The 26,579-nt window shown below is 54.5% G+C and overlaps 1 protein-coding gene across 1 annotated transcript; it reads left to right on the top strand.

Moving 5' to 3' along the window:
• Positions 1-1,373: 1,373 nt before the first annotated feature.
• On the top strand, positions 1,374-25,603 carry CALB2 (calbindin 2). Its single transcript, XM_053270470.1, has 11 exons — positions 1,374-1,610; positions 11,745-11,821; positions 12,699-12,788; positions 14,718-14,798; positions 17,166-17,222; positions 17,876-17,953; positions 20,485-20,540; positions 21,354-21,393; positions 21,473-21,526; positions 23,224-23,295; positions 25,066-25,603. Exons 1-11 carry the CDS (start codon positions 1,520-1,522, stop codon positions 25,180-25,182), a joined length of 813 nt encoding a protein of 270 aa, XP_053126445.1. The 5' UTR covers positions 1,374-1,519; the 3' UTR covers positions 25,183-25,603.
• The last annotated feature ends 976 nt before the right edge of the window (positions 25,604-26,579 follow it).

Genomic DNA, 26,579 nt, shown 5'->3' on the forward strand with positions numbered 1-26,579 from the left:
CAACCCTTGGAGGGGGTTCCCTCTTAGAGGCCAGTGGTGGTGGGGAGGTTGGAGAGGCAGGGCATGGGCCGAGCTGGGAAGGGCCAGGTGCCGCTGCTTTCTCCTTCTCCTTCTTATTCTTCCTCTTCCTCCTTTTCTTCTTCTTCAGGCGCCTCTGGGAGCAGACACGGAGCTGCCTGCCTTTTCCTCTCAAGGGAGGACCAGGCAGCAGGCCTGCTGTGCCGCGCTGCCCCTGGGAAGAGGCGTGGGCCCCATCCACGCTGCTCTGGGGCCGGTGAAGAAAGCAGCCTTCCATGGAGCTGTGGGAAGGCTGAGAAAGCCCAGTTCTGGGACAGGCAGCCTGGACCACCTTCTGTGGCTGGAGGCTCCGCTGATCACTGACCTGCGTGTGCTCCAGGAGAGGAGAGCCCCGGCCCCTGTGCGGGGTGTGTGTGTGTGTCAGTGGCACAATTCAGCTGGAGACCCAGCCCTGCTCCCAGCATGAAGTGTCAGCCTCAGCATGGGTGGAAAGACCCCCAGCCCTGCAGCCTAACCCTAACCTTAACTCTGCACCCTAACCCTAACCCTCCAAAGAGGAGCTCCAGTGAAGGAGCTCCATGCCTTTGGGTTCCGTCCTGCTAGACTGGGGAGGCGAGGTGTGGGGAGGACGGGGGAGGGGAGGCTGCTCTTCCCTGCCTCTGGAGATTCAGCCTAGAGAGGCGCCACTGAGCCCAGCGGCAGAGCATCCGCTTGGCGTGCAGGAAGGCCCTGGTTCCCTCCCAGGCAGCATCTGCAGCTGGGACAGGAGGAGGGAACCGCTGTCCAAAAAGCTGGAGAGCTGCTGCCAGTCAGTGCAGGCCATTCTGAGGTGGGGCCACAAGGGTTTTTTGACTGGCCAAAGGCAGCGGAGTTTTGCTCTCCATCCCTGGGCATCCACTAGGGGGTGACGCCGCATGGCGCGCATTGCCCGCCCTGCCATCTGTTGCTCCTATCCCGAGGCAAATCACACTTTCCCCTTTGACATTTCGTTATTCATTTATTCGATTTCTAGACCGCCCTTCCAAAAATGGCTCAGGGCGGTTTGCACAGAGCAATAACATAAATAAATAAGGCGGGTCCCTGCCTCCAAAGGGCTCACAATCCAAAAATGTGTTGTTGGCGAACTTTTCTCGGTCTCTCAGAGAACTCTGCAGGCCTTCCTGGCTTGCTAGCCGCCTTCGCTGGCTTGCGGAGACTGGAGACCTGGAGACCGGCCCCGCCCGCCCCGCGCCCCTTCGGGGTCTGGGGATGGGGCGGGGCGGGGCGGGGCGGGGTGCTCTCGCTGCTGCTGCTGCTGCGTCGTCCTCCGGGCCGGGGGTCCCTCTGGTGGACGCCGGCGCCCTCTGCAAGCAGCGGCGGGCTTATAAAGGCAGGGAGGGCAGCGAGGCAGCTGGAGAGGCTGCTGGACAGAGCCTGGTGCTGAAGCCGGTAGAGAGCAGCAGCGGCGGCAGCAGCAGCAGCACCGGCGGCGCTGTCGAGGACCCCCCCGCCCCGCTCGCCCATGGCAGGGAAGCAGCAGCCCCCGTATCTGCACCTGGCCGAGCTGACGGCGTCCCAGTTCCTGGACATCTGGAAGCACTTCGACGCGGACGGTCAGTGCCCGGGGCGGAGGAGAGGGGCCCGGGGGGGGGGTGATGGGGGCCAAGGCGTGGCGTTGGGGTGGCGCTTGCTCCGATGTGGGCACGCGGGGCGCCCTCCGGCTTCGCTTCGGGTGCTTTAAGCCGCCCGAAGTGGTCGTAGCTGGAGCTCCCAGAGGAAGTTGCTTGCTGGGCAGAAAGCAAAGGAGTCTGCCAAAAAGAGAAGGGTCCGTTGTTCTGTGGGGGGGGGGCAGTAAAAGCGACCTTGGCGCGGGGGGGGTGAGGAAAAGGAGTCAAGGGGGGGAGGGGGAGGGGGAACTGGGTGTGGGCGCGGTGCGGGTCGGAGACTGCACTCCACCACAGCACCCTGACTAGGGAGCGAGCCACACTACTCTAGGTGCCACTTACTTACTTCTGAGTCGACTCGACGGTAGAGGATGGCCCCTAAGAGGGCTTCCCTGAGAGGCTGTGGCTGGAAGAGACCCCCGCCCTCGCCCCCGCCCCCTTCTCTTTACTGAGGGCAGTTTTCGTCAGTTTGGAAAGCGGATGAACTTTTTGCCGCCGCAAACTGGACGGCTTCGAGACGCGGCCCCAGATCGCGGTTGGCGCCTGTGTGGATGTGCTGGAGAAGGAAGCGGGCGGGCAACTCTCCGGGAGAGTCGCGTTCGCAGAGGGAGGGGGGCGTTTGGCTGGGGGTCAACAAGGGGCTTGTCGGGGCTGCGCAGGAGCCTTTGTCCGCTTTGGGCCCGACTGAGGCTGCTGGGGCCGGATTTCACTCGAGGTACTTGCAGACCCTCCTCTCAGCAGCAGCAGCAGCAGCTCCGCGGAACTCCCTGCAGAGCAGCCGGGAGGCGGCCGGTGCGGGGTTAACTCCTAGCAGGCCCGAGGAGCAGCCAGCCTGCGCTCTGCTCCAGGAAGGTTGTCCCCAGGGCGGGGGCCAAAGGGCGGCGGGTCCTCCAGGACCCTCTTGTGCTCTTGCTCAGACGGAGAGGAGCCGCCAAGGGGAAGGAGCGCTAAGCTGGGAGAAGGCTTTGCAATGCACCGCTCCGAAAACGTCTCCCAGGATCAGATGCGGGGAGCAAGAGGCTCCCGGGATGCCAGGCAAGGCGGGCAACATTCGAGGTGCTGTCGTCGTCGTCGTCCTTGTTTCAGGCCATGCCCGCAGCAGCCAGCGTGCAAACCGAGGCGCGTGGGTGGGGAGGTCGCCGGTGTCTTGGCTGGTGGTTTCGGGGGCGATGCGCTTTTGAGAGGGAATCGCCATCCGGCCAGAAAGTGCCATAAACGGTTGGGCGGGGCTTGCTTTCTTTGTATCCCGCTTTCCCCTGCAGGCTCAGAGCAGCGAGCAGATAATAAAACAGTAACCAGAAGCGATAGTGCGGGGACCACGGCCCCACAGGAAGCGAGGAGGACCGCTCAGCAGCCCCGCCCGCCCCGCCCCGCTTTTTGATCTGGGCTGCAAGGAGAGCAGCTGTGTGTCCTGCTCAGCCAACAGCCACAACCTACACAGAGCTAGGCAAGTTCAAACCCACAGAAGTCCACGAGGCTACTCTTGCCTCGAACAAAACAGTGACGCTCGCCCTTGTAGAAGCCCTCCGATGTCTCGGGACTAGGAGACTGAAAAGGTGCCCAGCCGGAGGGAAGTTATTCCTGGAGCCCCTGGCTGGAACCAGGCTCAAGTGGTCTCTAGGGTGGTCAGTGCCATCTGGGGGTCGGGCGGGGTGAATGCCCCTGGGGAGTGCTGCTGAAAAGGTCGACACCCCAAGAGATGGGAAACAGCCAAGGGCACCGCAAGGCGTTCAGCATTCAGTGGGTCCTCCTGCTTTCATGGTCCTGACCCTTGGGCCTGCAGGGGCCCAATTTGGGGTGGTGTTTCAAAAGCTTTCCACAGTTTTAAACACACACACAAACTGCTATAAAATTTCATCAGTATTGTCAGAGGAATGGAAATGGAAATGCACAGGAATGTCCTCCAAAGATTACTCCACGGAGAGGACGTTACCTCGATCCTTTCCTCTGCGCAAAAGTTTACCCAAAATTTACCCAAATTGTTTAGGGGTAGGGATAAAAAACGGGGGTGATAACACATAGAAAGCAAAGAGCACACCAATGCTTACATTATGGATTACAGGCACCAACGTTGCTAAAGTATCTGCAAAGACTCTGACCCAGCCCAGGGCATGTCCAGAGTCACACACCATGGTGTGTGTGTGTGGGGGGGGGAGACCATCATGCATTTTTCATTGGACATTCCTGATCCCAGAAGCAGGTGGCCCCAAAATGTAGGGCCCATCCTGGCATGGCCCTCTTCAGTCTTTCCTGCAATATTATGTATGTATGTATTTATTTATTTATTTATTTACCTGATTTATATGCTGCCCTTCCAAAATGGCTCAGGGTGGTTTACAACAGAACAGGGAACAATATGTGATGATCTCTGACCGTTTCAGACTGCCTGATCAATTAGCCCTCCTCTCCTGTCCTGGCTGACTAGGGAACCAGTCCAGGTCTGCCTTACGCCAGGGCTCAGAAATGCTTTCAGTGGCACAAAATGCCAGGAAGGAAGGCCCTCTCTCACCGTGCTCTGTGCTTCTGGGCAGTTTTGATGTAATCACGGACTCAGATTCACAAAGAAATCCAGACGCATGAAGCTGGCACAAACCCCCCTCCAAAATCCAACCACTGTGGCTTAAAGCAGAGGTTCTTAATGTTGGGCCCTCAGATGTTGGATTACAACTCCCATCTTCCCCTGTCATCACAACAGCGGCGTTGCCACTGTGGCAAGGGAGGGCGGGAGCTGTGATCCAACATCATCTAGGGACCCAAGGCTGAGAATCCCTGCCTGGCTTAAAGCATTGGAGAAGGTCCAGGTTTCTCCCTCATCAACACAGCCCGACTTGCCTTCTCTGGCTAAACCTGCCATGGTGAGATTTGAGATTCACTCACTGTGTGCTGGCTCAAAAGGGGGCTTGAGAAAGATGTTCTTGGACAGCTAGTCAGCCCTGTGCACACAATCATCCGAGAAGAAACCAGGACTGTAATGGGGAGGAGGAGGGGGAGGAGGATGGAGGGGGTCTCTTAGCAGGAATCAGCTGGCCTGCCACTCATTGCCTTGCACAGATACATTGCATAACGAATGGGGGAGAGACAATGACCTCCCCCCCCACCCCGTGGTTTGCATTCCAAACAGATCCTTGGAATGACAGCTGGCACAGCCCTGGATTCACATGGACTCCTCCTTGGAAGGGTTAGCAGAGTCAAGACACCTACTTGAGACTCCAAATGAGCATAGCTTTAAAACAGAAATGCACTCTCTGTGTGTCTACACACACACACACACACACAATGTTGTTGCAATGTAATTTGAGGGTGATTCAATGGGTGAGGGAGGGGGGCTTCCCAGGGGAGCCAAAGACACCCAGCCTGTTATTAATGTAATCATTTGGACCGGGGAGGATCATTACTAGGCCCCCGGTTGCATCACTCTGCCTGCAGCGAAATGAGATCCTCTGAATGCCCTGCCCCACTGCCATTGCCACCCCACTTGCTCCCAGACTGGGTTGGATCCAGCGGCTGCTGCTGGGCCTGTCTCCCCATAACCTCCACATTCAGACTTGCTCTCCCCTGCCCCCCTCTTTCGACAGCTGTTCCTCCCACTGGGAAATGCCAGTAAAACCTGACCTGATTACAGGCTCTCCTTTGGGGACCTCCAGTGGAGATCAATTAAGTGTGGCCACCTGCTTGAAGAACACACTTACCGCCTTGCTCCTCACGCAGACTTTGTCAACAGCCAGTTGACAAACAAGCCTCGTCTGCTGCTGCTGCTGCCCCCAGAAACTCCTCTCAGCCTTGCTTACAAAGCCACTCAGGGCAGCTAAACAAGGCATCATCTTCACTCAGGGCATAATTAGCAGGTGGGGTTTGCTACCAGAACAAGGTGGTGGCCACCACTACTAGCCTAGATGGCTTTAAAGGGGGGTTGGACAAAGTCATGGAGGAGAAGCCTTCAGTGTGGCCATGATGCATTTGATTGAGGTCCCCGAGCTATTTTGGCTAGAAAACTAGTCAGATGCAGGTTAGGTAAGAATGCCGTCAGGTGAATTCACATCTGATTGAAAACCATACCCTAGTAGTGTTCATTAATGCCTCCTAATCAAACTGGAGGGAGGTTTCCAGAGCGGGGTGGGCCACCGGGCTCTGGGAGTTAGATGGAGGGAGTCCTCATCAAATATGTAAAGTCGAGTCGATTTCGACTCCTGGTGCCCACAGAGCCCTGTGGTTGTCTTGGGTAGAATACAGGGGGGTGGGTTGACCATGGCCTCCTCCTGTGCAGTCTGAGATGATGATGCCTTTCAGCACCTTCCTAGGTTGCTGCTGCCCAATAGAGGTGTTTGGCATAGTCTGGGAAACAGACCAGCGGGGATTCGAACCGGCAACCTCTGGCTCCCTAGGCAAGTTACTTCCCCACTGTGCCATTAGGTGGCTACCATCAAATGGGGGGGGCTCCAAAACTAGTGGGAGAGACTGCCAATACTGCAGAAGACAGGAATGAAATCTAAAGCGACTCTGATAGACTAGAGCTCTGGGCTGAGACTCATACATGCAATCCAGCAATTGCAGGCAACCCTTCAGGAAACAGGATGGGGGAGACCCGGCTTGGCAGCCAGCAATACAGAGGAAAGGGAGCTCGTGGAGCCCCCTTGTTCAGGCTGATGGGAGGAGGGCTCCTCCTGATCCGAGTCCAGTCAGTGGGGACTTGGAGGGGACCCCACCCATGCTGGCCCGGGCCTGGGAGTCTGCCTTATAAGGCACAGGGGTGCTCTCTGCTGAGGCATCCCCGGGTCCCAACAATTCACAGAACAACGCAATGGAAACAATTGCATAGTTTAGAATTCGTTTTGATTAAAAGCCTGAGAAAACAGGTGTGCCTTGAGGGTCTTTTAAAAAGCCACCAGAGGCGGAGAAGCTCTTCTTTGGACAGGGAGTGAGTCCAGCGCCCAGGGCAGCCGCAGAAGGCCCGACCCAAGTCTCCGGATTCTGTACATACCAGGCAGTATGCATAGACATAAATGAACAAAGAAAGAATGGCAGCACATAAGTCTTTTAAATAAAATAAATACGATATATTTTAAATCTCCAAAGCAAGGAAAGACCACATTGGGCGGCATCTGGAAGGGTCTGCCTGAAGAGAACCCATCACAAGTTTGTCTTCCTCCACCAGTGATTTTGGCACGGTGGCCCTCCCAGTTCACCCTGAGCCAGTGTTCCCTCTCACAGGGACTCCCAGATGTTGTGGACTACAACTCCCATAATGCCCAGCCAGAGGCCACTGAAGCAGGGGATGCTGGGAGTTGTAGTCCACAACGTCTGGGAATCCCTGTGAGAGGGAATGCTGCTCTCAGCTGGCTATGCCTTGTTAAGATTAAGGGAAACATTTGAAAAGCCTGAAGATATTACTCTGGGGCACAAGCAAAACGTGTACCCACAGCTGACAGTCCTGAGAGTGGCAGGACAAAAACACGGGCGCCAAGGTCTGTCAGAACGTGGTCAATGGACGTATTTCAAAACTGCATGAACTCTGACTTTGGTTCAGTCTGCACAATACGCAGACCTGAGGGCAGCCATACCCGAGCGGAGGGAGGTTTGTGTCCATGCAACAGGCCGGAACGAGCATCATTAAATACTACATTATTTTGGTTTATAGCAGTTGTTTCTGGCAATTGGTAACGGGTTTGGTTTGGAATGAGCTCCACAGAGAGCTTGTGTATTATTGGCTAAGTCGTGGCATTGATGGAGCTTATCAATTTGGTTTGAGTAAAATGCCCCCGTTTCTATTATCCTCCTCGCTGCACTCACAGATGGGGTGACATTGAATTCCACTTCTGCTTCCAGCCAACAGGCAGAATCGTGACCAGGCTTTTCATAGTACAGATGGGGCAGTGACCCCAGCTGGTCTCCGGCCATCTTCCCGTGCCCCCAGGTGCCCCCTTGCGCTGGGGGGAGAGACGTGCAGCCACTCAGCAACCACAGTGGGTGGCATCTCCGCCTCCCGGGCATCACACACAAGGCTCAGCGGGGGCAGCCAGCCTGGCACGGGGAAGGCAGGCGGGGGGTGGGGTGGGGTGGAGAGGAGGTGGGGCAGACCGTGCCGAGAAGGCGCACAGCCCCAGGGCTTGACCCTGCCCAGTGCCAGCCCCAGGACCGGCCAGCCCTTGTCTTCTCTCTGCAGCCTCTCTTTGGGGGACGGACGTGGCCTGCATGGCAGTCCCGTGAGAGCCCAGAATCCCCTGCGTGGGAAGCCAGAGCCAGAGGGAGCCCCCACAGCAGCCCTCTGCATGAGGCCCAGCTGCTGGGTCCCGAAGCCTTTCAAAGGCAGCCCCAGCACATCGGGGCCCTGCAGGAGCGGCTTGCAAAACCACTTCCAGACCACACAGAGGCACGACCTCGCAGAAGCTACCAGCACTCAGGCCCCCGTAACAAGCCCAGCAAACCAGCCCCCGAAGGCAATTGTGCTCCTCTCCCGCCTCCTCTCAAGACATGCCCCAGCAAAAGGGCTCCCAGGGGTCCTCCTCGCAAGGAGCGAAGGAGGGGCCCAGCAAGCTTCCCTAGCCGGGGGCCGGCATCCGCACAGAAAGAGGGGCCCCTCTGTCCCTGACCCACCTGTGCATCCAGGAGTGGAATGGGACCAGCCCAGTTGTCCTGGAAGCGGCACGTTTGATCCTAAAGAGGGATGCAACTCCGCCCAGAATGGGCTCGCCCAGCCTCCGTGGCCCACTCAGCTGCGGACCACCAACGCCTCCACCCCATCTGGACAGAGGACCGGCTTGTTAGCCCTCCTCTACTGCATCGCTGACCCCAAACACCACTTCTAGCCCCTCACCTGGGTTAGAGGGAAAGGAAAAACAGAGCTGGGTGTCATCAGCACCTCGCTGACTCCTCACCCCAAAGCCCTGGATAACCTTCCCCCACAGGACGGCCAAGCAGAAAAGAGATCAGGACTCCTCTGCCTTTCACAGAGGCAGAGAAGAGGGAATTTCAGCAGGGGCAGCCAGAGGCACACTTAGCCATGGACCGTGGGGATTTGGTCCGTGGCCTCTTGTCTTCTAGGGGGCCTCCCAGTGTTCTGGGGGGCCTCCCCAGAGCTCTGCCGCTGCCCCACACCCGCCAGGCAAGTCAAATCTCCTTTTTAAAACATTTTTAAAAGCACTGCTGCTCAGCAGGGACCTGCCTCCGAAATGACAGATGGGGCCTTTCTCAGCCCATTTCAGGCCTCTGCACCTGCTCTGCACTCAAGGGGGGTGGGCTCCAAAGCCTTTCAGGTCTGGGCTCCAAAATTACCTAGGTACGCCTCTGGGTGCAGCTTGTCCTGCAGGGGAAAGAAATGCTGTGCCTGTCGAAACGCCTTCTTCTGTGCCTCTGTGAAAGAGACAAGAGCCCCCCCATGACCCCTTTCCCACTTGGCTACCCTATTTCCTCCCAGTGCTTTCATGTGGATGTTAGACAGCAGGGGAGAGGAATTTGAACCTTGTAGCACCCCAAATATTAACAACTGCCATGGAGCACAGCAGAAATCTCCCAGCATTACCTTCTGGAACCTGCCATCTGGCCAGATGCAAACCGTAATGTCGTGCCTCTGATTCTCGGCTCAGGCAGGATGATACCACAGTCAATGGTCCTGAGACCCAGCAAGCAATCCAGAAGAATGAAGAGAGTGGCATGTCCCCATCATTGTCCTCCCAGTGCAGATCTTCCACCAAGGCGACGAAGGCAGTTTTGGTCCGAAACCCAAGCTGGAAAGAAATCTGGATAACTGGTCTGATCCCGGAGTGTCTGGTGCTGAGCCACCACCACATATCTGAAGATATTGAACCTATAAAGAGACAGGAGAGTGACTTTCATTTCCCCCCTAAGGCTGAGAACTCTGAGTTTCAGGAGGAGAGGCCAGGAGTTCCCAAACTGGGCTCTCCAGATCTCCCACAACTCCCACTGTACCTGGGGGTGGCAGGTGTTATAGTCTAGTCCAAGGTCTGGGGACTCAAGGCGGGAAACAACCCCTGCCCTAGAGGAGAAGTCTATGGCCATGTGTGTCTGGTGCTGCTTGCCTTGGTGGATATGGCTATCCAGTCATTCCTCCACTTCTTTTTGCCATACATTACAGGTTTTTTCATAGGAACATGGGAAGCTGCTATATACTGAGTCAGACCCTTGGTCCATCCAGCTCAGTATTGTCTACACAGACTGGCAGCGGCTTCTCCAAGGCTGCAGGCAGGAGTCTTTCCCAGCCTTATCTTGGAGAAGCTGCCAGGGAGGGAACTCAGAACCTCCTGCTCTTCCCAGAGCGGCTCCATTCCCTGAGGGGAAGCTCTTACAGTGCTCACATGTGGTCTCCCCTTCAAATGCAATCAGGGCGGACTCTGCTTAGCTAGGGGGACAAGTCATGCTTGCTCCCACCAGACCAGCTCTCCTCTGTTTCCAAATTAGAAAGAGAATTTAAGGCCTCACAAACATGGTTTTGACACGAACGAACTGATTTGTGAGAGATCCAGATGCACAATGGCTCTGTGTCTTGCTGCGCGAGCACCTGTCATAGGTGGGGGCCCAGAAGCAGCTTAGCCCTTGACCTGGAGAAGCCCCTTCCCAGGGGCAGCGCACAGGCAAAGCGTCTGGAGAAGCAATGGCTTCTCCACGCCAAGGACTGAGCTTGGGAAGATCTCCGAGAGCCGCCCCTTGGGGAGAGGCCTTCCCCTGCCATGGATCCACAGCCGGTCAGAGTCGACCTCGCTGGGCTCAGTGAAGCCATCGGAGACCACTTGGTGATGGCCTCAGCCAAGCGGCTCCTCTTCCGTGTCAGAGTCCCATCTTCCAAATTACTTCCAACCTCTTGTGAGGGTCAAGGTTTGTAGTGCATTTTACACATTTCAACTGTGCACCAAAATGCTTGCTGGCACAGGGCTTGTAAATCTGCTCAAAATGCTGCAGGCAAGCCAGGCACTCTTTCGTTAGAAATGGGAGCGTCCACCCAGGAGCCCAACCAAAATTAACAAATTAGGAAGAGAAGAGGTTTCTGCGCAGACGATCCTTTTGCAACAGTAGGAAGAAGCCTGTTGTGCCATCAGCCACTGCAGGAGGCGAAAAAGAAAAGAAATGCTTTGAAAAGGAGCCATTCAACAAGGACTTTTCTGGACAGACCAGCAGAGCTGGTCTTTATGATGGATGGATCAAAGAACCGGAGAGTCAGGGGGCTAGGATTCTTTTCTGGCTAGCAAGGGACTTGCTTTTTTCACACATCTCATCCAAATGATCTCTAAGGGATGCTGCGTGCACCAGATTTTCACAGGACTCCCTGTAGAATGAGACCAAATAGGTAAAATAGGACCTCTTTTCTGCTCTTTGATGTTTAAGCAGCTACTATTAAAATAGACCATAAAAGTTTGAAAATGTCCTCTCGGGGAAGAGCACAAAGAGAAATGGCTTGTTTAATCCAAGATCCTGTCACCAAGCCTCAAACTTGCAGAGAAAAATTGGAATTTAGAAACACGAAACCAACACATCGCCTGTTCACATAGCTGTGGTGGAACCCAAGGGCTTTGCAGTCTGGGTGCGAGAAAGTTGCATGCAAGGATCCTGCTGCCTGCCTTGAGTTTTTTCCCAGCATGCTTCTGTGCAGGTGCTTCTGCCTGCTGCAGGCACATAAGTGTGGAGATGCCAGTAAATGATGCATGCATTCATACCCTCTCCTTCTCTGCAGTATTTAACCTCCCTCCCTCTTGTTGGAGATGCAGATCCTCTAGGGGCAGAGAGTGTGAGCCAGGGAATCCCCTCGCTGACTACACTTTCTCTGCTCTGATCCCCCTTTGTTAGATTGATAGTCTCAGGATTCATCCTCTCACCTGGAGAGAGAGGGAGAGAGACTTCCTCCTCCTCCCTCCCCTCTTCCTGTATGTAGCTAGCAGCAAGGCATGTAGGCCTTACTCTATCGCCCTGATGGATTTCCTAAATAAATGACTTTATTTAGAACTTTAACTCCATGTCTCCAGACGATATGAATGAGCAGTGCTCTCCTTACCGGTTCACTTCTGCTGCAGCTGGGACAGAGAAAGTCATCTCCCCTCCAAGCTCTCTCACACCTACCTTCACTGTTGCTTCTTTCAGGAAATGGCTACATCGAAGGGAAGGAGCTGGAGAACTTCTTCCGAGAGCTGGAGAGTGCCAGGAAGGGAGCAGGAATGGTATGCAGCCGGCATTCTCTTCTGCCCTCACTCACCTTTTGCTGATTCCTTGGCTTGCCTTCACTTCCATTTTCAGCTTCAGGCTGCAATCCACATCCCACTTATTTGGGAGTAACGCCTTTGTGGGCATTGGGTTTGCTCCCAAGTAAATATCCCCAGGCTAGAACCTCTTGTGGTTCAGTTGCAATCTGCAGTTAGGAGCACTGGAAGCTGCCTTCTTCCGAGTCAGACATTGGTCCCTCTAGCTCCGTGTTCTCTGCTCAGATGGGCAGCGGCTTCTCCAGGGTTGCAGGCCGGAGTCTGCAAGCCTGCAGGTGCTCTTCCCAGAGCAGCCCCATCCCCGAAGGGGAATATCTCACAGTGCTCAGACATGCAGTTTCCCATCCAAATGCAAATCAGGGTGGGCCCTGCATAGCAAAGGGGTCAAGTCATGCTTGCTACCAGAAGACCAGCTCCCGCTGGCTGTCTAAAAGGGACCTACCCGAAGCACACACACACACACACACACACACACACACACACACCCGCGCCGCTGCCAATTCTGTGGCGATCCCTTCAGCCGACTGATGCTTTCTTCTTAGAATGCCAAGTAACCGTGAGGTCCCCTCAGAGGAGCTGGTCGTGGCAATTCCCTTTCCTTGGAGACACTCCAGCCCCTGAGCCCGAGAATCTCCTGGCTGTGCACATCTGGGCTGCCTGCTGGTGGCAGGGAGGCCCAAAGCCCCCCTGGGGCTTCGTGCTTTCCATCTAGTCCTCAGCCACACTCAGCGACATGAGCATAAATCACGAGGGGGGCAGTCGCCAACCCACATCTGCCCCCCCCCCCGGCTGGGAACGCTGCTTCCTCAGAGGACTGGCCCTTCCTCTCTCCTTGCAGGGATCCAAAAACGTCAACTTCGGGGAGAAGATGCAGGAGTTCATGCGGAAATACGACAAGAATGCAGATGGCAAAATTGAAATGTCTGAGGTGAGCTGCGTGGCCCCAAGTGGGAGGTCTGGGAGGCGCTGCCCCGACTGCTCTGTTCGGGGCAGAATCGGAGCTGCTCGCTGGAGGGGTCTGGAGCAGTGACTCCTCCAAATGGCTACGCTGGGACTGAAATCTGCCCAGGAGCCTGGCTAGAAAGCCCATCCCTGCTTCCACATACCAGAAATGGAGCGTGCAAGTCGCAGGTCTGCATGAGTGAATGGGAAAGCACTCTGCACATGATCAAGGGCACCATCTTCTCTCTTACTTCAGATGTCCCTGGCTAGCAATGACTGCAGGCACTGAGTTCTGTGCCTTGGTGGGGCCTGGGTTAGATCGATTTCTGAGGAGCGCTGCTTCTTTGCCCCAGGGAAGCTCTGCAGGGTTTGCACTATTTCAGGCATCCTTGATTCATGTCATGGATTGGAAGAGAGCTTGGGAAGGAAGGTTGGACCTCAAGGAAAAATGGGTGGGAGGAACCGGCTTGCTGAGGGAAAGGTGCAGGAGGGCGGCTTCAGCCCAATGCAGACGGCCTCTGACTGTGAGGCTCTTCGTGGGCACTTTCAGGAGGGCTGCAGACTGTAGGATTCCGAGGGCTCAGCAGCGCCACTGCAGGGCTCTGCAAACTCCTCAGGAGACTGACGCTGATGCTGGGCTGTGAAGCCCCCCTTGGCTGCCACCTGGCCAAGAGGACGAGTCTCCTCCTGCCCCTTGAAGAGATGCCCAGCAGAGGGACTTTCAGTGGCTGCAGCTTTTCTGTCCCCTGCATGACAAGCGGCAGCACCAGCTGAAATTCCCTCTTCTTCTGTGCATTTCTTCAAGGTGCACAGAGAGACCTGTCCTCTTTTTCACCTGGCAGCCCGAAACTCCCGGACTGGTCCCTTCACTCAGGGCATTGTGAAGGCTCCACGCCAGATCCCTTTCGCCCTTCCTTCACGCTGACTAGCATCCTCTGGCTAGAGACGTCTCAAGTCAATAACATAAAAAGACGGCAACTGATAGGTGAAGCTGATCGGAATAAAGTTTCATTGACTGATTGACTGGCAGGTGAAGCTTGAACTAACTGTACTCTAAACAAAACTCTTAGCATCTCCAAGGAAAGTCATCCAGTAGCCCAAATTCAAAGCCATCGGTTGTGGCCATTCTCTTTCACAACTGGCATAGCCCACTCGGTCTGGCCACTTGCAGAGCCCAAGCCTCACGGCCGTGGTGGACTGGGCTGGCTCCTCATTCCTGCGGATGCTGAGAGACCCCAGGACAGCCTTTTCCAGAAGGTGGATTCCCAACCCCAAGGGAAGCTCACTTGCTTGTGGGGCCAGTGACTGACTATTCCAGCCAGCTGGCTTCATCTGACTTAGTTCACCACTGAGTTCCACCAAAATGACGAATTCAGGGAGAGTTTGGAAGCCCCAAGCAAAGCTAGGAGAGTTCTGATCCATGCATTGATTGATTGATTGATTGATTGATTGATTGATTGATTGATTGATACACCCATATCCTGCTCTTCCTCCAAGAGGTCCAGAGTGGTCTACACATGGTTATGTGTACAACAAGCTTGTGGGGTAGCTTGAGAGAGAAGCAGCTGGCCCAGAGTCACTGCATGAGTTGCATGAGACCTTAATCTGAATAATTCCTCCCTTAAAAAGTGGCCTGTGATCCCATGATGAAGAATTCTTTGGAAAGCCCCCATCCTGCCCAATACACTAGCACAACTCACTGCCCTAGCAGCTACATGGCATTCTGGGGGACGGGCGGGGGGCACCCACACACACCCACCCACACAGCTCTTGCAACCGCTGTGTCTGTTTTTCACTAGCGAAATGACAGTGATGAAGATAAGGGGAAAGGGAGGCTGTCTTGTTTGTCCTGTCCTTGGTCCGATTTCTCTCTGATGCTGGCCTGCCTGCCTGTCCCCCTCCTGCTCCCCTGCAGCTGGCACAGATCTTGCCCACGGAGGAGAATTTCCTGCTGTGTTTCCGACAGCATGTTGGCTCCAGTGCCGAATTCATGGAGGTAAGCACTTGGTTCCATCTCCGGTTGCCTCCTTTGGGTGGAGAACCAAACACCCAAGACCAGGGAAGAGTCCAAGAGACAAGCTGATGCCGCAGGGTGGATGTCGGGGACTGGGAGCAAACACGGGTGTGGCCTTCCTTGCAAGGGGTGGGCAGCAAGTGACCGGACCTTCTGGCGGCCAGTTCCAGCTTCCTGCCCAGGAGTTCTTCTTCTTCTCCCCAGCTGATGCGGGTCGCAAGGGTCAAAGCAGGCGGGACGTTATCCAGGTGCTTTGCCTGGCCGCTGCATTTGGCTTTGTTAAACGGCAGCTGCAGGGGTGAGACCTTCAGGACTGGAACTGCGGGGGGGGGCGGTGTCAACCCAAGCGACCGCTGCTGTTGTCGGGACTTGCTCCACCTGCCTCCCAGGACTGCCAGTTTGTCCTGGGAGGCTGCCTTGCGCCGCGACAAGAATGTCTGGGGCCCTGTCCTGACTTGCTGCACAGAGGAGGTCCTTATTTGCCTCGCAGGGCTGGCGTTGGCTGAGCTGCACTCTGGGGGCCGGGATTTGCTCCCACCCCTGGAGACGCTGCACTGCCAATGATGGCCGAAGTGGCTGTGGATGATGGGAGATGTAGTCCAACAGCAGCTGGGGACCCCAGGTTGAGAACCCTGCTTTGTAACAACCCTGCAACTCCAGAATTCTGCTCCTCCTCCTCGGAACACGCAAGCAGCCTTATTCCGAGCCAGACCACGGGTCCGTCTCGCTACACCTGAGGGGTCCCAGCCTGTGGTGCTCCAGGCGTTGATGAACTGCAACTTCCAGCACCCCAGCTTCAATTTATGGGAGTTGCAGTTCAGCAACATCTGGAGCACCACTGACGAGCAAGCCTGCAGCTGCTCTTCTCCTGAGCTGTGGCCCCACCCCCTATGGGGAATAACCCACAGAGCTTGCATGTAGTCTCCCATCCAGATGCAAGCCAAGGTGGGCCCTGCTTAGCAAAGAGGGCACTGCATGCTCTCCACCACAGGACCAGCTCTCCTCTGCAGCTGGCAAAGGCTCCACAGAGTGGCTTGCCCGCCCAGCAGCCTCCTCTTGGATTCCTGGCTGAGCCGCTGTTTGCTCTGGAGACCGGCTTCTCCTGCTCCGGCTCCCTCTGCTTCCTCACCGGCTCAAAGAAGAGCCACATGCTGCTGCGGAGCCCAGTCCCAGCTCCAGGCCCTCCCTGCTGACTCCGGGAGCCGCCACGCCCCCCAGGATGACGGGATGGGCCGTGCTGCCCATGGACCACTGCAGAGCCTCCTGCAGACCCAGCGGGGTGGCCTGATGCTCACGAGGTGGGCTCCCGGAGCGACTGGCAGGGGAGAAGGGCTATCTTGCCATCAGCCATGTGGAAGCGGGGAGCTGGGCTGCAGCCTGCAGCCCCAGCCGGTCCCCAGGCAGAGGGTGAGGCTGAACCCCGCAGTGGAGGAAGGCAACCTCCCTATGGTCCAGAGGGACATAGGAAGCTGCCTTCTACTGAGTCAAGCCATTGCTCCATCTTGCCCAGGATTGCCTACACTGGCTGGCAGCGGCTCTCCAGGTTTCAGGCAGGAGTCTCTCCCAGCTCTACTTGGGGCTGCTGCCAGGGAAGGAACCTGGGACTTTCTGCACGCAAGCAGAGGCTCTACCATCGAGTAACGGCCCCACCTGGTGAATATTTTGCGGCACTCACATGTAGTCTCCCATCCAGATGCAAACCAGGGCAGACCCTGCTTTGCCAAGGGACCATCCATGCCCACTACCGCAAGACCCCCTCTCCTCCACGCAGCAGAAAGTGGCAGTAGCGTTGGGCCCTTGTGTCTCGCAGACTTCCTGAGGAAACAAAGGGTGTCAACAGGACAGAGCTCCGTCAGTAAACGAGCCACTCCTGAGATGTCCATGGAACTCTCTGGAGACACACATCCAACAGCTGCGAGGCAGCAACCTGTCCAAGCAATTAAAATGAATAATAGGAAATGAATCCTGTGTCCGGATGAAACTGGAGTCCATCTCTTGTTGGCTAATAGGCAAATTCAGTGGCATGACAGGTGCAAGCTATTAAATATTAAAGCAGATCCCACTCTGGCTGCTCTGCTCCTAATAATTGGCACTTGAAATATTCATCCTTACAATAATGAGGGTGAACCCTTGACATGATATTTTCCACGCAGTGTATCAGACCCGGCTGACCTGGCCTTCTCCAGTCAGACAAAGGCAGCATCGACTGAGAAACTTCTCCCTCTGATCTGGAAACTTGTTGCTCAGAGGGAGACGTCCACTCGCTGGCTCCCAACGTCTTGCCTCTATTCTATTCAATCTGTTTCCCTGCTGGGCATTAATTATTGTAACGAATCTCTTCCATTGCAGGCCTGGCGGAAGTATGACACGGATCGCAGCGGCTACATAGAAGCCAACGAGCTCAAGGTAGGCTGAACAGGACGGAGTGGCTCCGAGGGAGAAGAAGCGTCCAAGTATCCACGCGGTTGCTAACAAAAACAGACAGCTGTGTGCATTTTCTAGCAACCGTGTGACATCTCTGACTGACACAAACTAGATCCATGCCAACGAATATTATTGAGGTGCTTTGTGTACATTCTCAGTAAGATTTACAACAGCTCTGTATGGCAGCAGTATTGAGGTCCCTACCTTGCAGAGGCAGATGAACAGACAGGCTTGCCTCTGTGAGTTCATTGCTGGGGTGAGACTTGAACCCAGGCCTTGGTGGCTTGCAGTTCCCGCTCTAACAGGTAGCTGCTGCAGCCAAGGCTCAAATGGCAATTTGTTCCTGTCCAGGTCTCCCTGCTTCAATAGTGGGAGATGGAGGCACACATCTGGGGCAACCTTTCTTTGCTTTTGCCCCCTCCCCCTGCATAGGGGCTTTCCCCTTCGAGACACCATTACCTTTAGGAGGCTGCTCACTCTCGGGTTGTGGTGGGTGTGGGGAGAGGAGCAGTGAGCTCGGTCTGTGGCTGCCCTTGGCCAGCTTGGCACTCAACAGGGCTTCCTTCTGAGTCAAGAGGCTTATGATCAGCTTGTGAATCACCTTCTCACAGATTCCCCCTTTTCTTCCCCTCTAGGGGTTCCTGTCGGACTTGTTAGAGAAAGCAAACAGGCCCTACGATGAGCCCAAGCTGCAGGAATACACACAGACCATTGTAAGTGCAAGACGTCCGATCCAGCCTTGGGTGGGCGATGGGTGGGTTGGTCTCCACGCCAAGGCCACCTCCATGCAAGCAGCCCCATCAACGTCCTGCAGACAGAGTCTCTCTGTCCAGAACAGCAGAGGAAGAGACAGGCAGGAAAGGGTGGCTGAAGTGGAGGGCAGCAAGAGAGGTGCTTCTGGGGTTCTGGCTTGCCTGGAGAGCTCACTCCTTAACTTCTCAAATCTGCTCCCTTGCTCCACAACCATCGGGGAGTGGGTAGAAGGCACTCTACCCAGAGCACTTGCATAGAGGCACTATTCTCCAGTCTGCAGTTACTTGTACTTGAAAACTGACTCTAAGCACCTGGTGCGACTCCGAGATACCTATATTTAAGAGTGGAGCATTAACTTCTTTATTCCTAAATGATGGCACTAAGGCAAAGCAGAATGCAGCCATTCTGCTGCAGCTGATGAGAGAAAAGGCCATGCACACCTGAATGGTCTAGCCTGGTCCTGGATGCTGACCAGCAGGAGCTCTCCATGGTCCTGAGCAGAGAAAGATCTCCCCTCTGCAGGGTGCTTACCAGACTAGACCCTGCAACGGGGTCAGGACGTATCTCAGAAGCATGCTTCCACACTTCCTGCGTCCTGACACCAGAGTCCCTACGTGGACAGCAGGGTGCCGTTCACATTTCCAACGCCTTGTTTCGAATTGCGAAATGGAGCTAGGATGCCATATATCCGGCATGGAAAAGTTGCTATTTTGTGGGGTTGTTAGTTGTGGCGAGACGGCTGCTCCCCCTACTGTTTACGTTTGGAATGCAGCTAGTCTGGAAAGCGCCCAGGTTGCAGCCTTGGCCATTGCTCTTTTCTGGGAAAGGAAACAGGAAGATAAAAACTGTGTGCCATGGAGCATCCCATGTCATTTTGGCCTCAACATCTTTTTAACTGGAGATGCCGAGGATTGAGTTTGGGATCGCCAGCATGCAGAGCACGTAACTGGCCGCTGAGTTAGAACCTACAAGAGGGGAAACTTCACTGGCCCCAGATCCACAGGGCAGCCCCCATCCCCTGCATCCAGGGGTTGGAGGAGACTCTCCCTGTCCCACCTATGGGGCCTCCCTTTCTCCAAGCCCTGCAGTGAAGATCAGCTGCCACATCCAGAGCTGATCCCCTCCTAGGCCGCCTCTTCCTGGCAAGACAGGGATAGGACTAAAAACCGCCCTGGGCAGGATCTTGTGTGGCAATTTCTTGTTTTTTGGAAGCCCCACCAGCACCAACAAGCTGCCATGAACTCTACATGCACATAGCATGGTCTGCTTGGGCTTGGTACCACGGACAGCGACTCCTTCAGGAAGGGAAGGCCACCTCCCTTGCTCCCGGGGCATAATGGAGCTCCCCAACTCCTGCAAGCAAGCGAGTGAGCAAGCAAGCAGCTATAAATGCAGAGTTGGGGTATATTCCTGCTGATTGGAGACTAAATCTAAGCCCTAAACAATGGCTATGGAGAGGCCTACTAGTAGCCAAACCATCACACCACCTAGTCCCCCGAGGACTGAAGACTGGGTGCATGATCTGCTTAAGTTAGCAGCACATGAAAAATGGGCACCTATCAAGGCAAATAAATCAGATAAATGGTCAGAAGTTTGGGACCACTTCCTTGAGTGATATATAGACTAAGAAGCTTTTTGACTTACCCATATTTGTTGATGGGAAGGTGTGTCTGTTCCTTCCCTTGTCTTCCTTCCATTCTTCTGTCTTCCTTCTCAATCTCTCTCTCTCTCTCTCTCTCTCTCCTTTCTTTTCTCACACATCCCCCCAACCAGCATCAGGGGAAAAGGCAGGTCTGGGATGGGGATGGATGGCTCAGTCAGAATGGGGAGGACAGGTATAGGGAGAGGAGGGGAGATACTGGGGGAAATGTTTGTAAACCACATAACGCCAATAAAAACTGTAAAAAGAAAAGGCGGGGGGGGGAGATAGTTGGTGAAGGGTTTAAGTGCGCTGCAAGATTATTGTTAGGGGTTTTTTTAAGTTGGGAAAAGCTGCCATTCAGGATGCGCCAGGCAGACACTCTGGCTTCAATCCTCAACATCGGGGTTCCCAAACTTGGGTCCCCAGTTGTTGTTGGGCTACAACTCCCAGCATCCTCAGCCTTTGGCCACTGTGGCAGGGGATCCTGGGAGTTGTGGTTTGGCTGCTTATCTCCACCTCACCCCACCCCTGACTTCAGAGGACTGCAGCCTTTGTCAGGTTTGCTGGGACAGGATGGTGCTGTTTCTCTTTGGATGTTTCTTGCCCTGGCCTTCCCATAGAGCCCAGAAGGTTCTCCAGAGTTCTCTGCTCCAGAAGAAACTGATGCACCACCCGAGGAAGAAGCCAACAGGCATCCCATCAGGCACGGCTGTTCAATTCCCATTTAGCAGAGTTGCTGGGCACCGGGCAGGGGGGTAGAGAGTACGAATAGCTGCAGTAGGGATGTCTGGCAGATGGTGGCTCATTCTTAGGAGTCACTAACAGGCTGCCCCTTTTGTTTCTCTCCAGCTGCGGATGTTTGACTTGAATGGGGATGGGAAACTCTGCCTCTCTGAGATGTCCAGGTAAGACGATCCCTTTGTGTTGCTGAGAAGCTTCCAACCCAGACCATAGCACAGGGCTGCTCAACTTCAGCCTACCTGCAGACATTGGCCTACAGTTCCCATAATCCCTGGCTATTGGCCACTGTGGCTGGGGACTATGGGAGCTGTAGTCTAAAACAGCTGGGGGGGGGACCTAAGTTGAGCAGGCCTGCTTAGCACTTGGGTGCCGGGCAGTCATTTCTCCGGCTACTGCCCCACATTCTCTAGCATCTGCTGTCCCGGCCTTCTCGGCACACCCCTCCCACTGGAACTAAGAGAAGTGCTGGTGAGCAAGCCCAAGCCCTGGAGGGTCTGTGAAGGAAGGCCCCCTTCAGGAAGTGCAGTTTTTCCTTGCAACACCATAATGGGGGAAGCTGCACCTAGAACTTGGCCATCCCCTGAGCTCTTAAAGAGAGAGAAGCCCTCTTTCTTTGGGAACAGAGTCAGCCAAATTCTGGGTGAGAATAAATATTTCTTGCACCCTTTGACCACAAGACTTCTCCATAGCTAGACCCTGAGGGGCCCAGGTGGGAGACAGACCCAGCACCATGGATTCATCCTCCCCCCAATAACTCGGTCCACTCCCAGCATTCCATGACGGTCTCCAAATATCAGCCCCACCAGCCATTTCTGAAATCCACATCCCACCTCAAATTCCCACCAACTAAAATGTGGCAACTATTTCAAAAGAAGCAGGCAGAATCCTTCTTCCAGGATCTCCCACCCCCACCCCCACCCCGGGCTAAAAACTTGTTTTTCCTTCTCATGGCTGACATCCTCCCATTGCCTCTGCAGGTTGCTGCCTGTGCAGGAGAACTTCCTCCTCAAATTCCAGGTAACATCTCAGGGGGTTGTTTCCTCCAGCTTGAGCGAATACACTGCTCCTTCTCACCTTTTCCTTCTGATTTGTTCAGGGGATGAAACTAGATTCGGAGGAATTCCATGCCATCTTTGCATTTTATGACAAGGTATGAGATCTGGGGCGAGGAACCGAAAGAGGAACGGGAGAAATGTCTGCTTCGGGGCTCCGAGGAGCACAGCTCTGCGTTGGCCGGGTCTGCAGGACCTCAGAGCTGCCCACTCCACTGCTTTCCTTCTCCGTTCCCTGGGAGGAATCTCCAGCAGACACAGCAGCTTTGGCTGGGGAAGCTCCAGTCCCAGAGATCAGACCAGTCAGATCCGCCCATGGCCACCTTCTCACAAGCGCGCTCTGGGGAAACTGCCTTCTGTTGGGGGAGCTCTGGGGTCCCGTCTCCCTCCAGGCCCTGCAGGGGAGCTCAGCTGTCACTTCCAGGGCGGATCCCCGCCTAAGCTGCCCTTTGCTGGTGCAAGAAGCTGCAGTTGCTGCAACTCCTTCTTATGTGCGCCACCTCTTAAGGTGCAGGAAGGCTGTCCTCCCCGCTCCCCGACCCCCTTTGACAGAGAAGCTTTATTACCGTCTTTGGCCAGTGCAGGAACATGAAGGGGGAAAGAGTGCATGGCCACACCCATACAGCAACCGCTCTTCCCCTTATGGCAGCCCTGTCCCTTCCGTGCCGTCCATCCCTTCCTGCATCCTGCTTCACGGAGTGACTAACCAGGTGCCTTGGGGAAGCCCACAAGCAAGCGGAGGGAAAGGGGGCAGCCGCCCGCTCCGCTGGGTGTTCCCTAGCACTTGGTGTCTTCTTAAGCAAGCTGATCCTTGCTCCTTCTTTTAGATTTATGTTTATTTATTTATGTATCTATCCATTTATTTATTCATTCATTCAGTTTCTACACCGCCCTTCCAAAAATGGCTCAGGGTGGTTTACACAGAGAAATAGTAAATAAGATAAGATGGATCCCTGTCCCCAAAGGGCTCATAATCTAAAAAGAAACAGAAGATCGACCCCAGCAACAGTCACTAGAGGGCTGCTGTGCTGGGGGGGTGGATAGAGCCAGTTACTCTCCCCCTGCTCAATATAAGAGAATCACCATGTGAAAAGGTGCCTCTTTGCCCAGTCAGCAGGGGTTCTTCTTCTTCTTCTTCTAAATCAAAGAGGCACTGTGTCTAGGTGTGCCACCATCAGCACCATCAGTCCTGGCACCGGTCCCAGTGTGACTGGGACACACGGCTCAGCTACTGGCCCCAGAAGGAGGCCTCCCTCTGGCACGTGTGGGGTGGGCATCCTGGGCTTGTAGGTGACGAGCCTCGGGCAAATGGCGGGGTGATGAGTGAACCCGGATGCTTCGGGGTCAGCCATGGTTCCCACGAACCTCTGGGCGCCATTCAGGGATGCCTCTCCCCTTGTTAGGGCCCTCACTTGGGGAACTTGCATCAGCTGAGCCTCCACCCTCCTGCGGAGACCCCTCCGCAACACCCCCCCACCCTCCTTCTGCCCTTCCTGCCCAAAGCAGCCCCGCTTTGCTTGCACTTCAGGGGCATTCAGCAGGCCGGTGAAAGTGCGCCTGGCTTTCTTGGAAGGCGTTCAGCTCCTCCTTTTGCCTTCCCCAGCTGAGTCTAAGAGGCAGCACATTGTTGTTTGATGCACAGCCATGGACATGAAACGTTAAACAGATCGCCCAGTGCAGCCCATACTGGGGATAGTTTTCTACTGGGGGGACTGAGGCCAAGGGAGGCAAGGGCTGCCGTCTTTGGGCTGGGAGTGCTGCTTCACCTCTCTTCTCCTCTGCCACTAATATCCAGGACGGAAATGGCTTCATTGACGAGAATGAGCTGGACGCCCTGCTGAAGGACCTCTATGAGAAAAACAAGAAGGTGTGTCCATCAGCTGGTGCGAAACAGGCTTGCTGTGGTGGCTGGTCCAGAGGGCTGGGGCCACAACCCCTTGTGTGCAGGCACACGCACACACACACACACACACACACACACACACACACTGTCAAACCTCTTGATAAAGTCTAATCCAGCAACTGCAGACTGGGATCTTCCAGGTTGCTCCTCTCTCTCTTTCCACTCTGCCTGAAAGCCACCCTGCATGCAGGCTGGCCCTTCATCAGGTCGAGCTGTGCAGTTCACCGTGCAGCTCCACCTGACAAAAGGCCAGCCTGCAGGCGGTGCGGTTCTCAAGTGGGGCACAGAGAGAGAGAGAGAGAGAGAGAGAGAGAGAGAGAGAGGTGCTGCTGGGAAGCAGAGGCAGCTGGGCTCCCTTTGGTGCCCCCCCCCCAGCCTGTTAGGACAAGCCACAACTGGCGCAGAATCATCTCAGACAGCAGCTCTTGCATTCAAGGCCATTTTGCCTCTCTGTTTATACCCCACCCACCCATGTGAGTATATAGACACGTGCCGGCTGAGGCAAGCACTTCAGGCACCTAATGAACCGTAGTCCACCAAAGTCTCTGCCACAATGAAAATGTTTGTTTTTAAGGTGCCCCGACAGGCTTGGCTGTTCCGGGTACGATCTGGGTGTTTTATTGCTATTGCATGAGAATGTTTGTAGAGTCACAAGCAGAGCTCATTAGTCCCAAGAGGTGAAACCGATTAGCTCAGCTGGAAGGAGCAAGTGGAGCCGAAGGGATGCCTGCCTGCCTGCCTGCCTGCCTGCCTGGCTACTGCCAGCAGCAAAAGGCAGGAGAGGGAGAGGGAGTGCCCTGCTGGGACCACCACCACCACCACCACCACGTGTCCTGCCTGGTCCTGGGAATTCTTGGTGGCTGATTATGTGGTGGGCTGGCTCATAAGTCAACACCAGCAGTTTCCTGGCTTGAGTCTTCTCTGGACTGAGCAGGTTGTTGTCTGCTTCAAGGCCCAGACCAGCAAGGCGGGAGGGATGTCTCTTTCTTCCAGTACTCCGTGCCCTGGTGGGGTTGATTTGCCTTCCCTGTTGCTGCAAGGACAGTTACAGTAGTCTTGCTAGCTTTGGAAACTTAATTAGAAATGGGCTACCAACAAGAAGAAGCTTTTATTCCAGTTTTGAAATTGGACTTTGTAGAAATTCTTTGTCTTTTAAGATGCACATTTCAGATTTGTAAATCCCCTTCTCATTTTTTTAAAAATCTGAATGTGTCATTCTGACTTTAAGATCTGATACTTGCTTTTAAATTTGAGCGGATTTGTCAGCTTTTAGTAAGTACTTAATTTCTGTGGTGTGTCTGTCTGCCATGCATCTGTGAAGGGAGACATCATATTTGAGTTTCACCCTCAAAGTTGGTTTTGACACTCTCTCCCCTTCACCGTTCAGTCATTGAGCATCACTTGTTTAAAAGCTGGGGTTTAAACCGTTTAAATAAATAATAGATGTGCAGTCATGAATACCACTTCTCGGCTGTTCTGAGGTCTTCCTCCTGAGGAGGCAAAGAAATGCGTGAAAAATTTAGGATGCAACACAGTGGGTATTCCAGTTTTCCAAAGCTGAATAAAATAGGGGAGGATAGTACTTATGTTTTGTTTTTTGAAAGTGGAAATCCACATCTCAGAAGCTGGGCTCCAAGTCTTGCATCATTTCCCCAGTTTTCAAGTGTGGGTGAAATTTCATTTCAACTCAGGTTGACCCTCACGTATCCTCCTTCCCACCTTCCCTTTTGCCAGGAGATGAGCATCCAGCAGCTCACCAACTACAGAAAGAGCATTATGAATCTGTCCGATGGGGGAAAGCTTTACCGCAAGGAACTGGAGATCGTACTCTGCAATGAGCCCCCCCTGTAAAAGAGGAGCTGCCCCCTTCACCACTCTCTCGCCCTGCCCTGCCACTACCACAAAGGCAACTGAAGAGGCCACAATGACACGTGAAGGAAGGACCATTGTCTGACCTGCATCTGGGTGATCCTCCCAACCCCGCAAGGCTTGGCTCGCTGATGCGCTTGTGACTTTGGCAACAGAACCTCTGCCAGATGGTGGGGGAAGGGTAGCGCTGCATGACCTCCCTACTGGGGGCTCCAATCTAGACTTCTTTTCCCAGCCCTGCTTGTTTCTCTCTTTTAGTTATGATAGTTTGTGTCTTGTAAATCCCCATATCGGGAGAGGGTGTTCTTTTGCTCTTGATTTTTATCTTTTGCCTTCTTTTCATGTTCAGTCTTCTTGTTTACCAAAGAAGAGTTACAAATAAAATGGATGTTCTGCTACAGGATGTTGTGAGTTGCATCTGGCATCTCTTATTTCCCTAAATGCTTCTGGGCTGAAGCACAAATGGCCAGGTTTGCAGAAGGGAAGCCTTGGTTTCTGCTTGAGGTAGCAATTCTCTTTCATGGGACAATTGTGAACAACTGTATAACAAATGTGACCAGGGGTTTGGAAACACAGAAGTGTAGCAGAATTATTGGCACATTCTTCTCTTGGTAGGTATGAGGTGCAGCAGAGAAACTGTAGTGGCCGGCTTGGCGTAGCTCCCCGTCTGCTTTGGCCTACACTGCCTGGCCCAACTCTTAAATCCAAAGAAGCAACAGGCAGCTCAGGAGATTCTGGCTGTAGCCTCACCAAACCTGGTGTTGAAGCCATTGATTGAGCCTCAACTCATTTCCCATTCATTGCTTCTGCAACCAGATATTTCTACCCACCCATGCAAACAAATCAGGTTGTGTGGTGTTAGCTCGGAGCTCCAATGCATGTTGATGACCTTTTGTGGTGAGGAAGAGGACAGCTGAGTGACATAGGAACATAGGAAGCTGCCATAGACTGAGTCAGACCCTCGGTCCATCTAGCTCAGTATTGTCTACACAGGCTGGCAGTGGCTTCTCTAAGGTTGCAGGCAGGAGTCTCTCTCAGCCCTCTCTGGGAGATGCTGCCAGATGCTGCCAGACTTGGAACCTTCTGCTCTTCCCAGAGTGGCTCCATCCCCTGAGGGGAATCTCTTCCAGTGCTCACACACCAAGGCTCCCATTTATATGCAACCAGGGCAGACCCTGCTTAGCAAAGGGGAGAAGTCATGCTTGGAACCGGCAGGGCAGTGAGTGGGCTGACAGGCTGTGGGTGAGTGAAGGAGCAGGGCGGGTGAGCAGACTGGAGGAGGGAGCTGCTTGGGCCCTGTAGGAAGGAGGAGGGAGGAGGAGCAGGAGCAGAATCAGGCCTCGGGTGAGGAGGTCTAAGGGGTGAGGGCCATATAAGCT

This window comes from Hemicordylus capensis, chromosome 9 (assembly GCF_027244095.1).
Source record: "Hemicordylus capensis ecotype Gifberg chromosome 9, rHemCap1.1.pri, whole genome shotgun sequence".
Lineage (NCBI taxonomy): Eukaryota > Metazoa > Chordata > Lepidosauria > Squamata > Cordylidae > Hemicordylus > Hemicordylus capensis.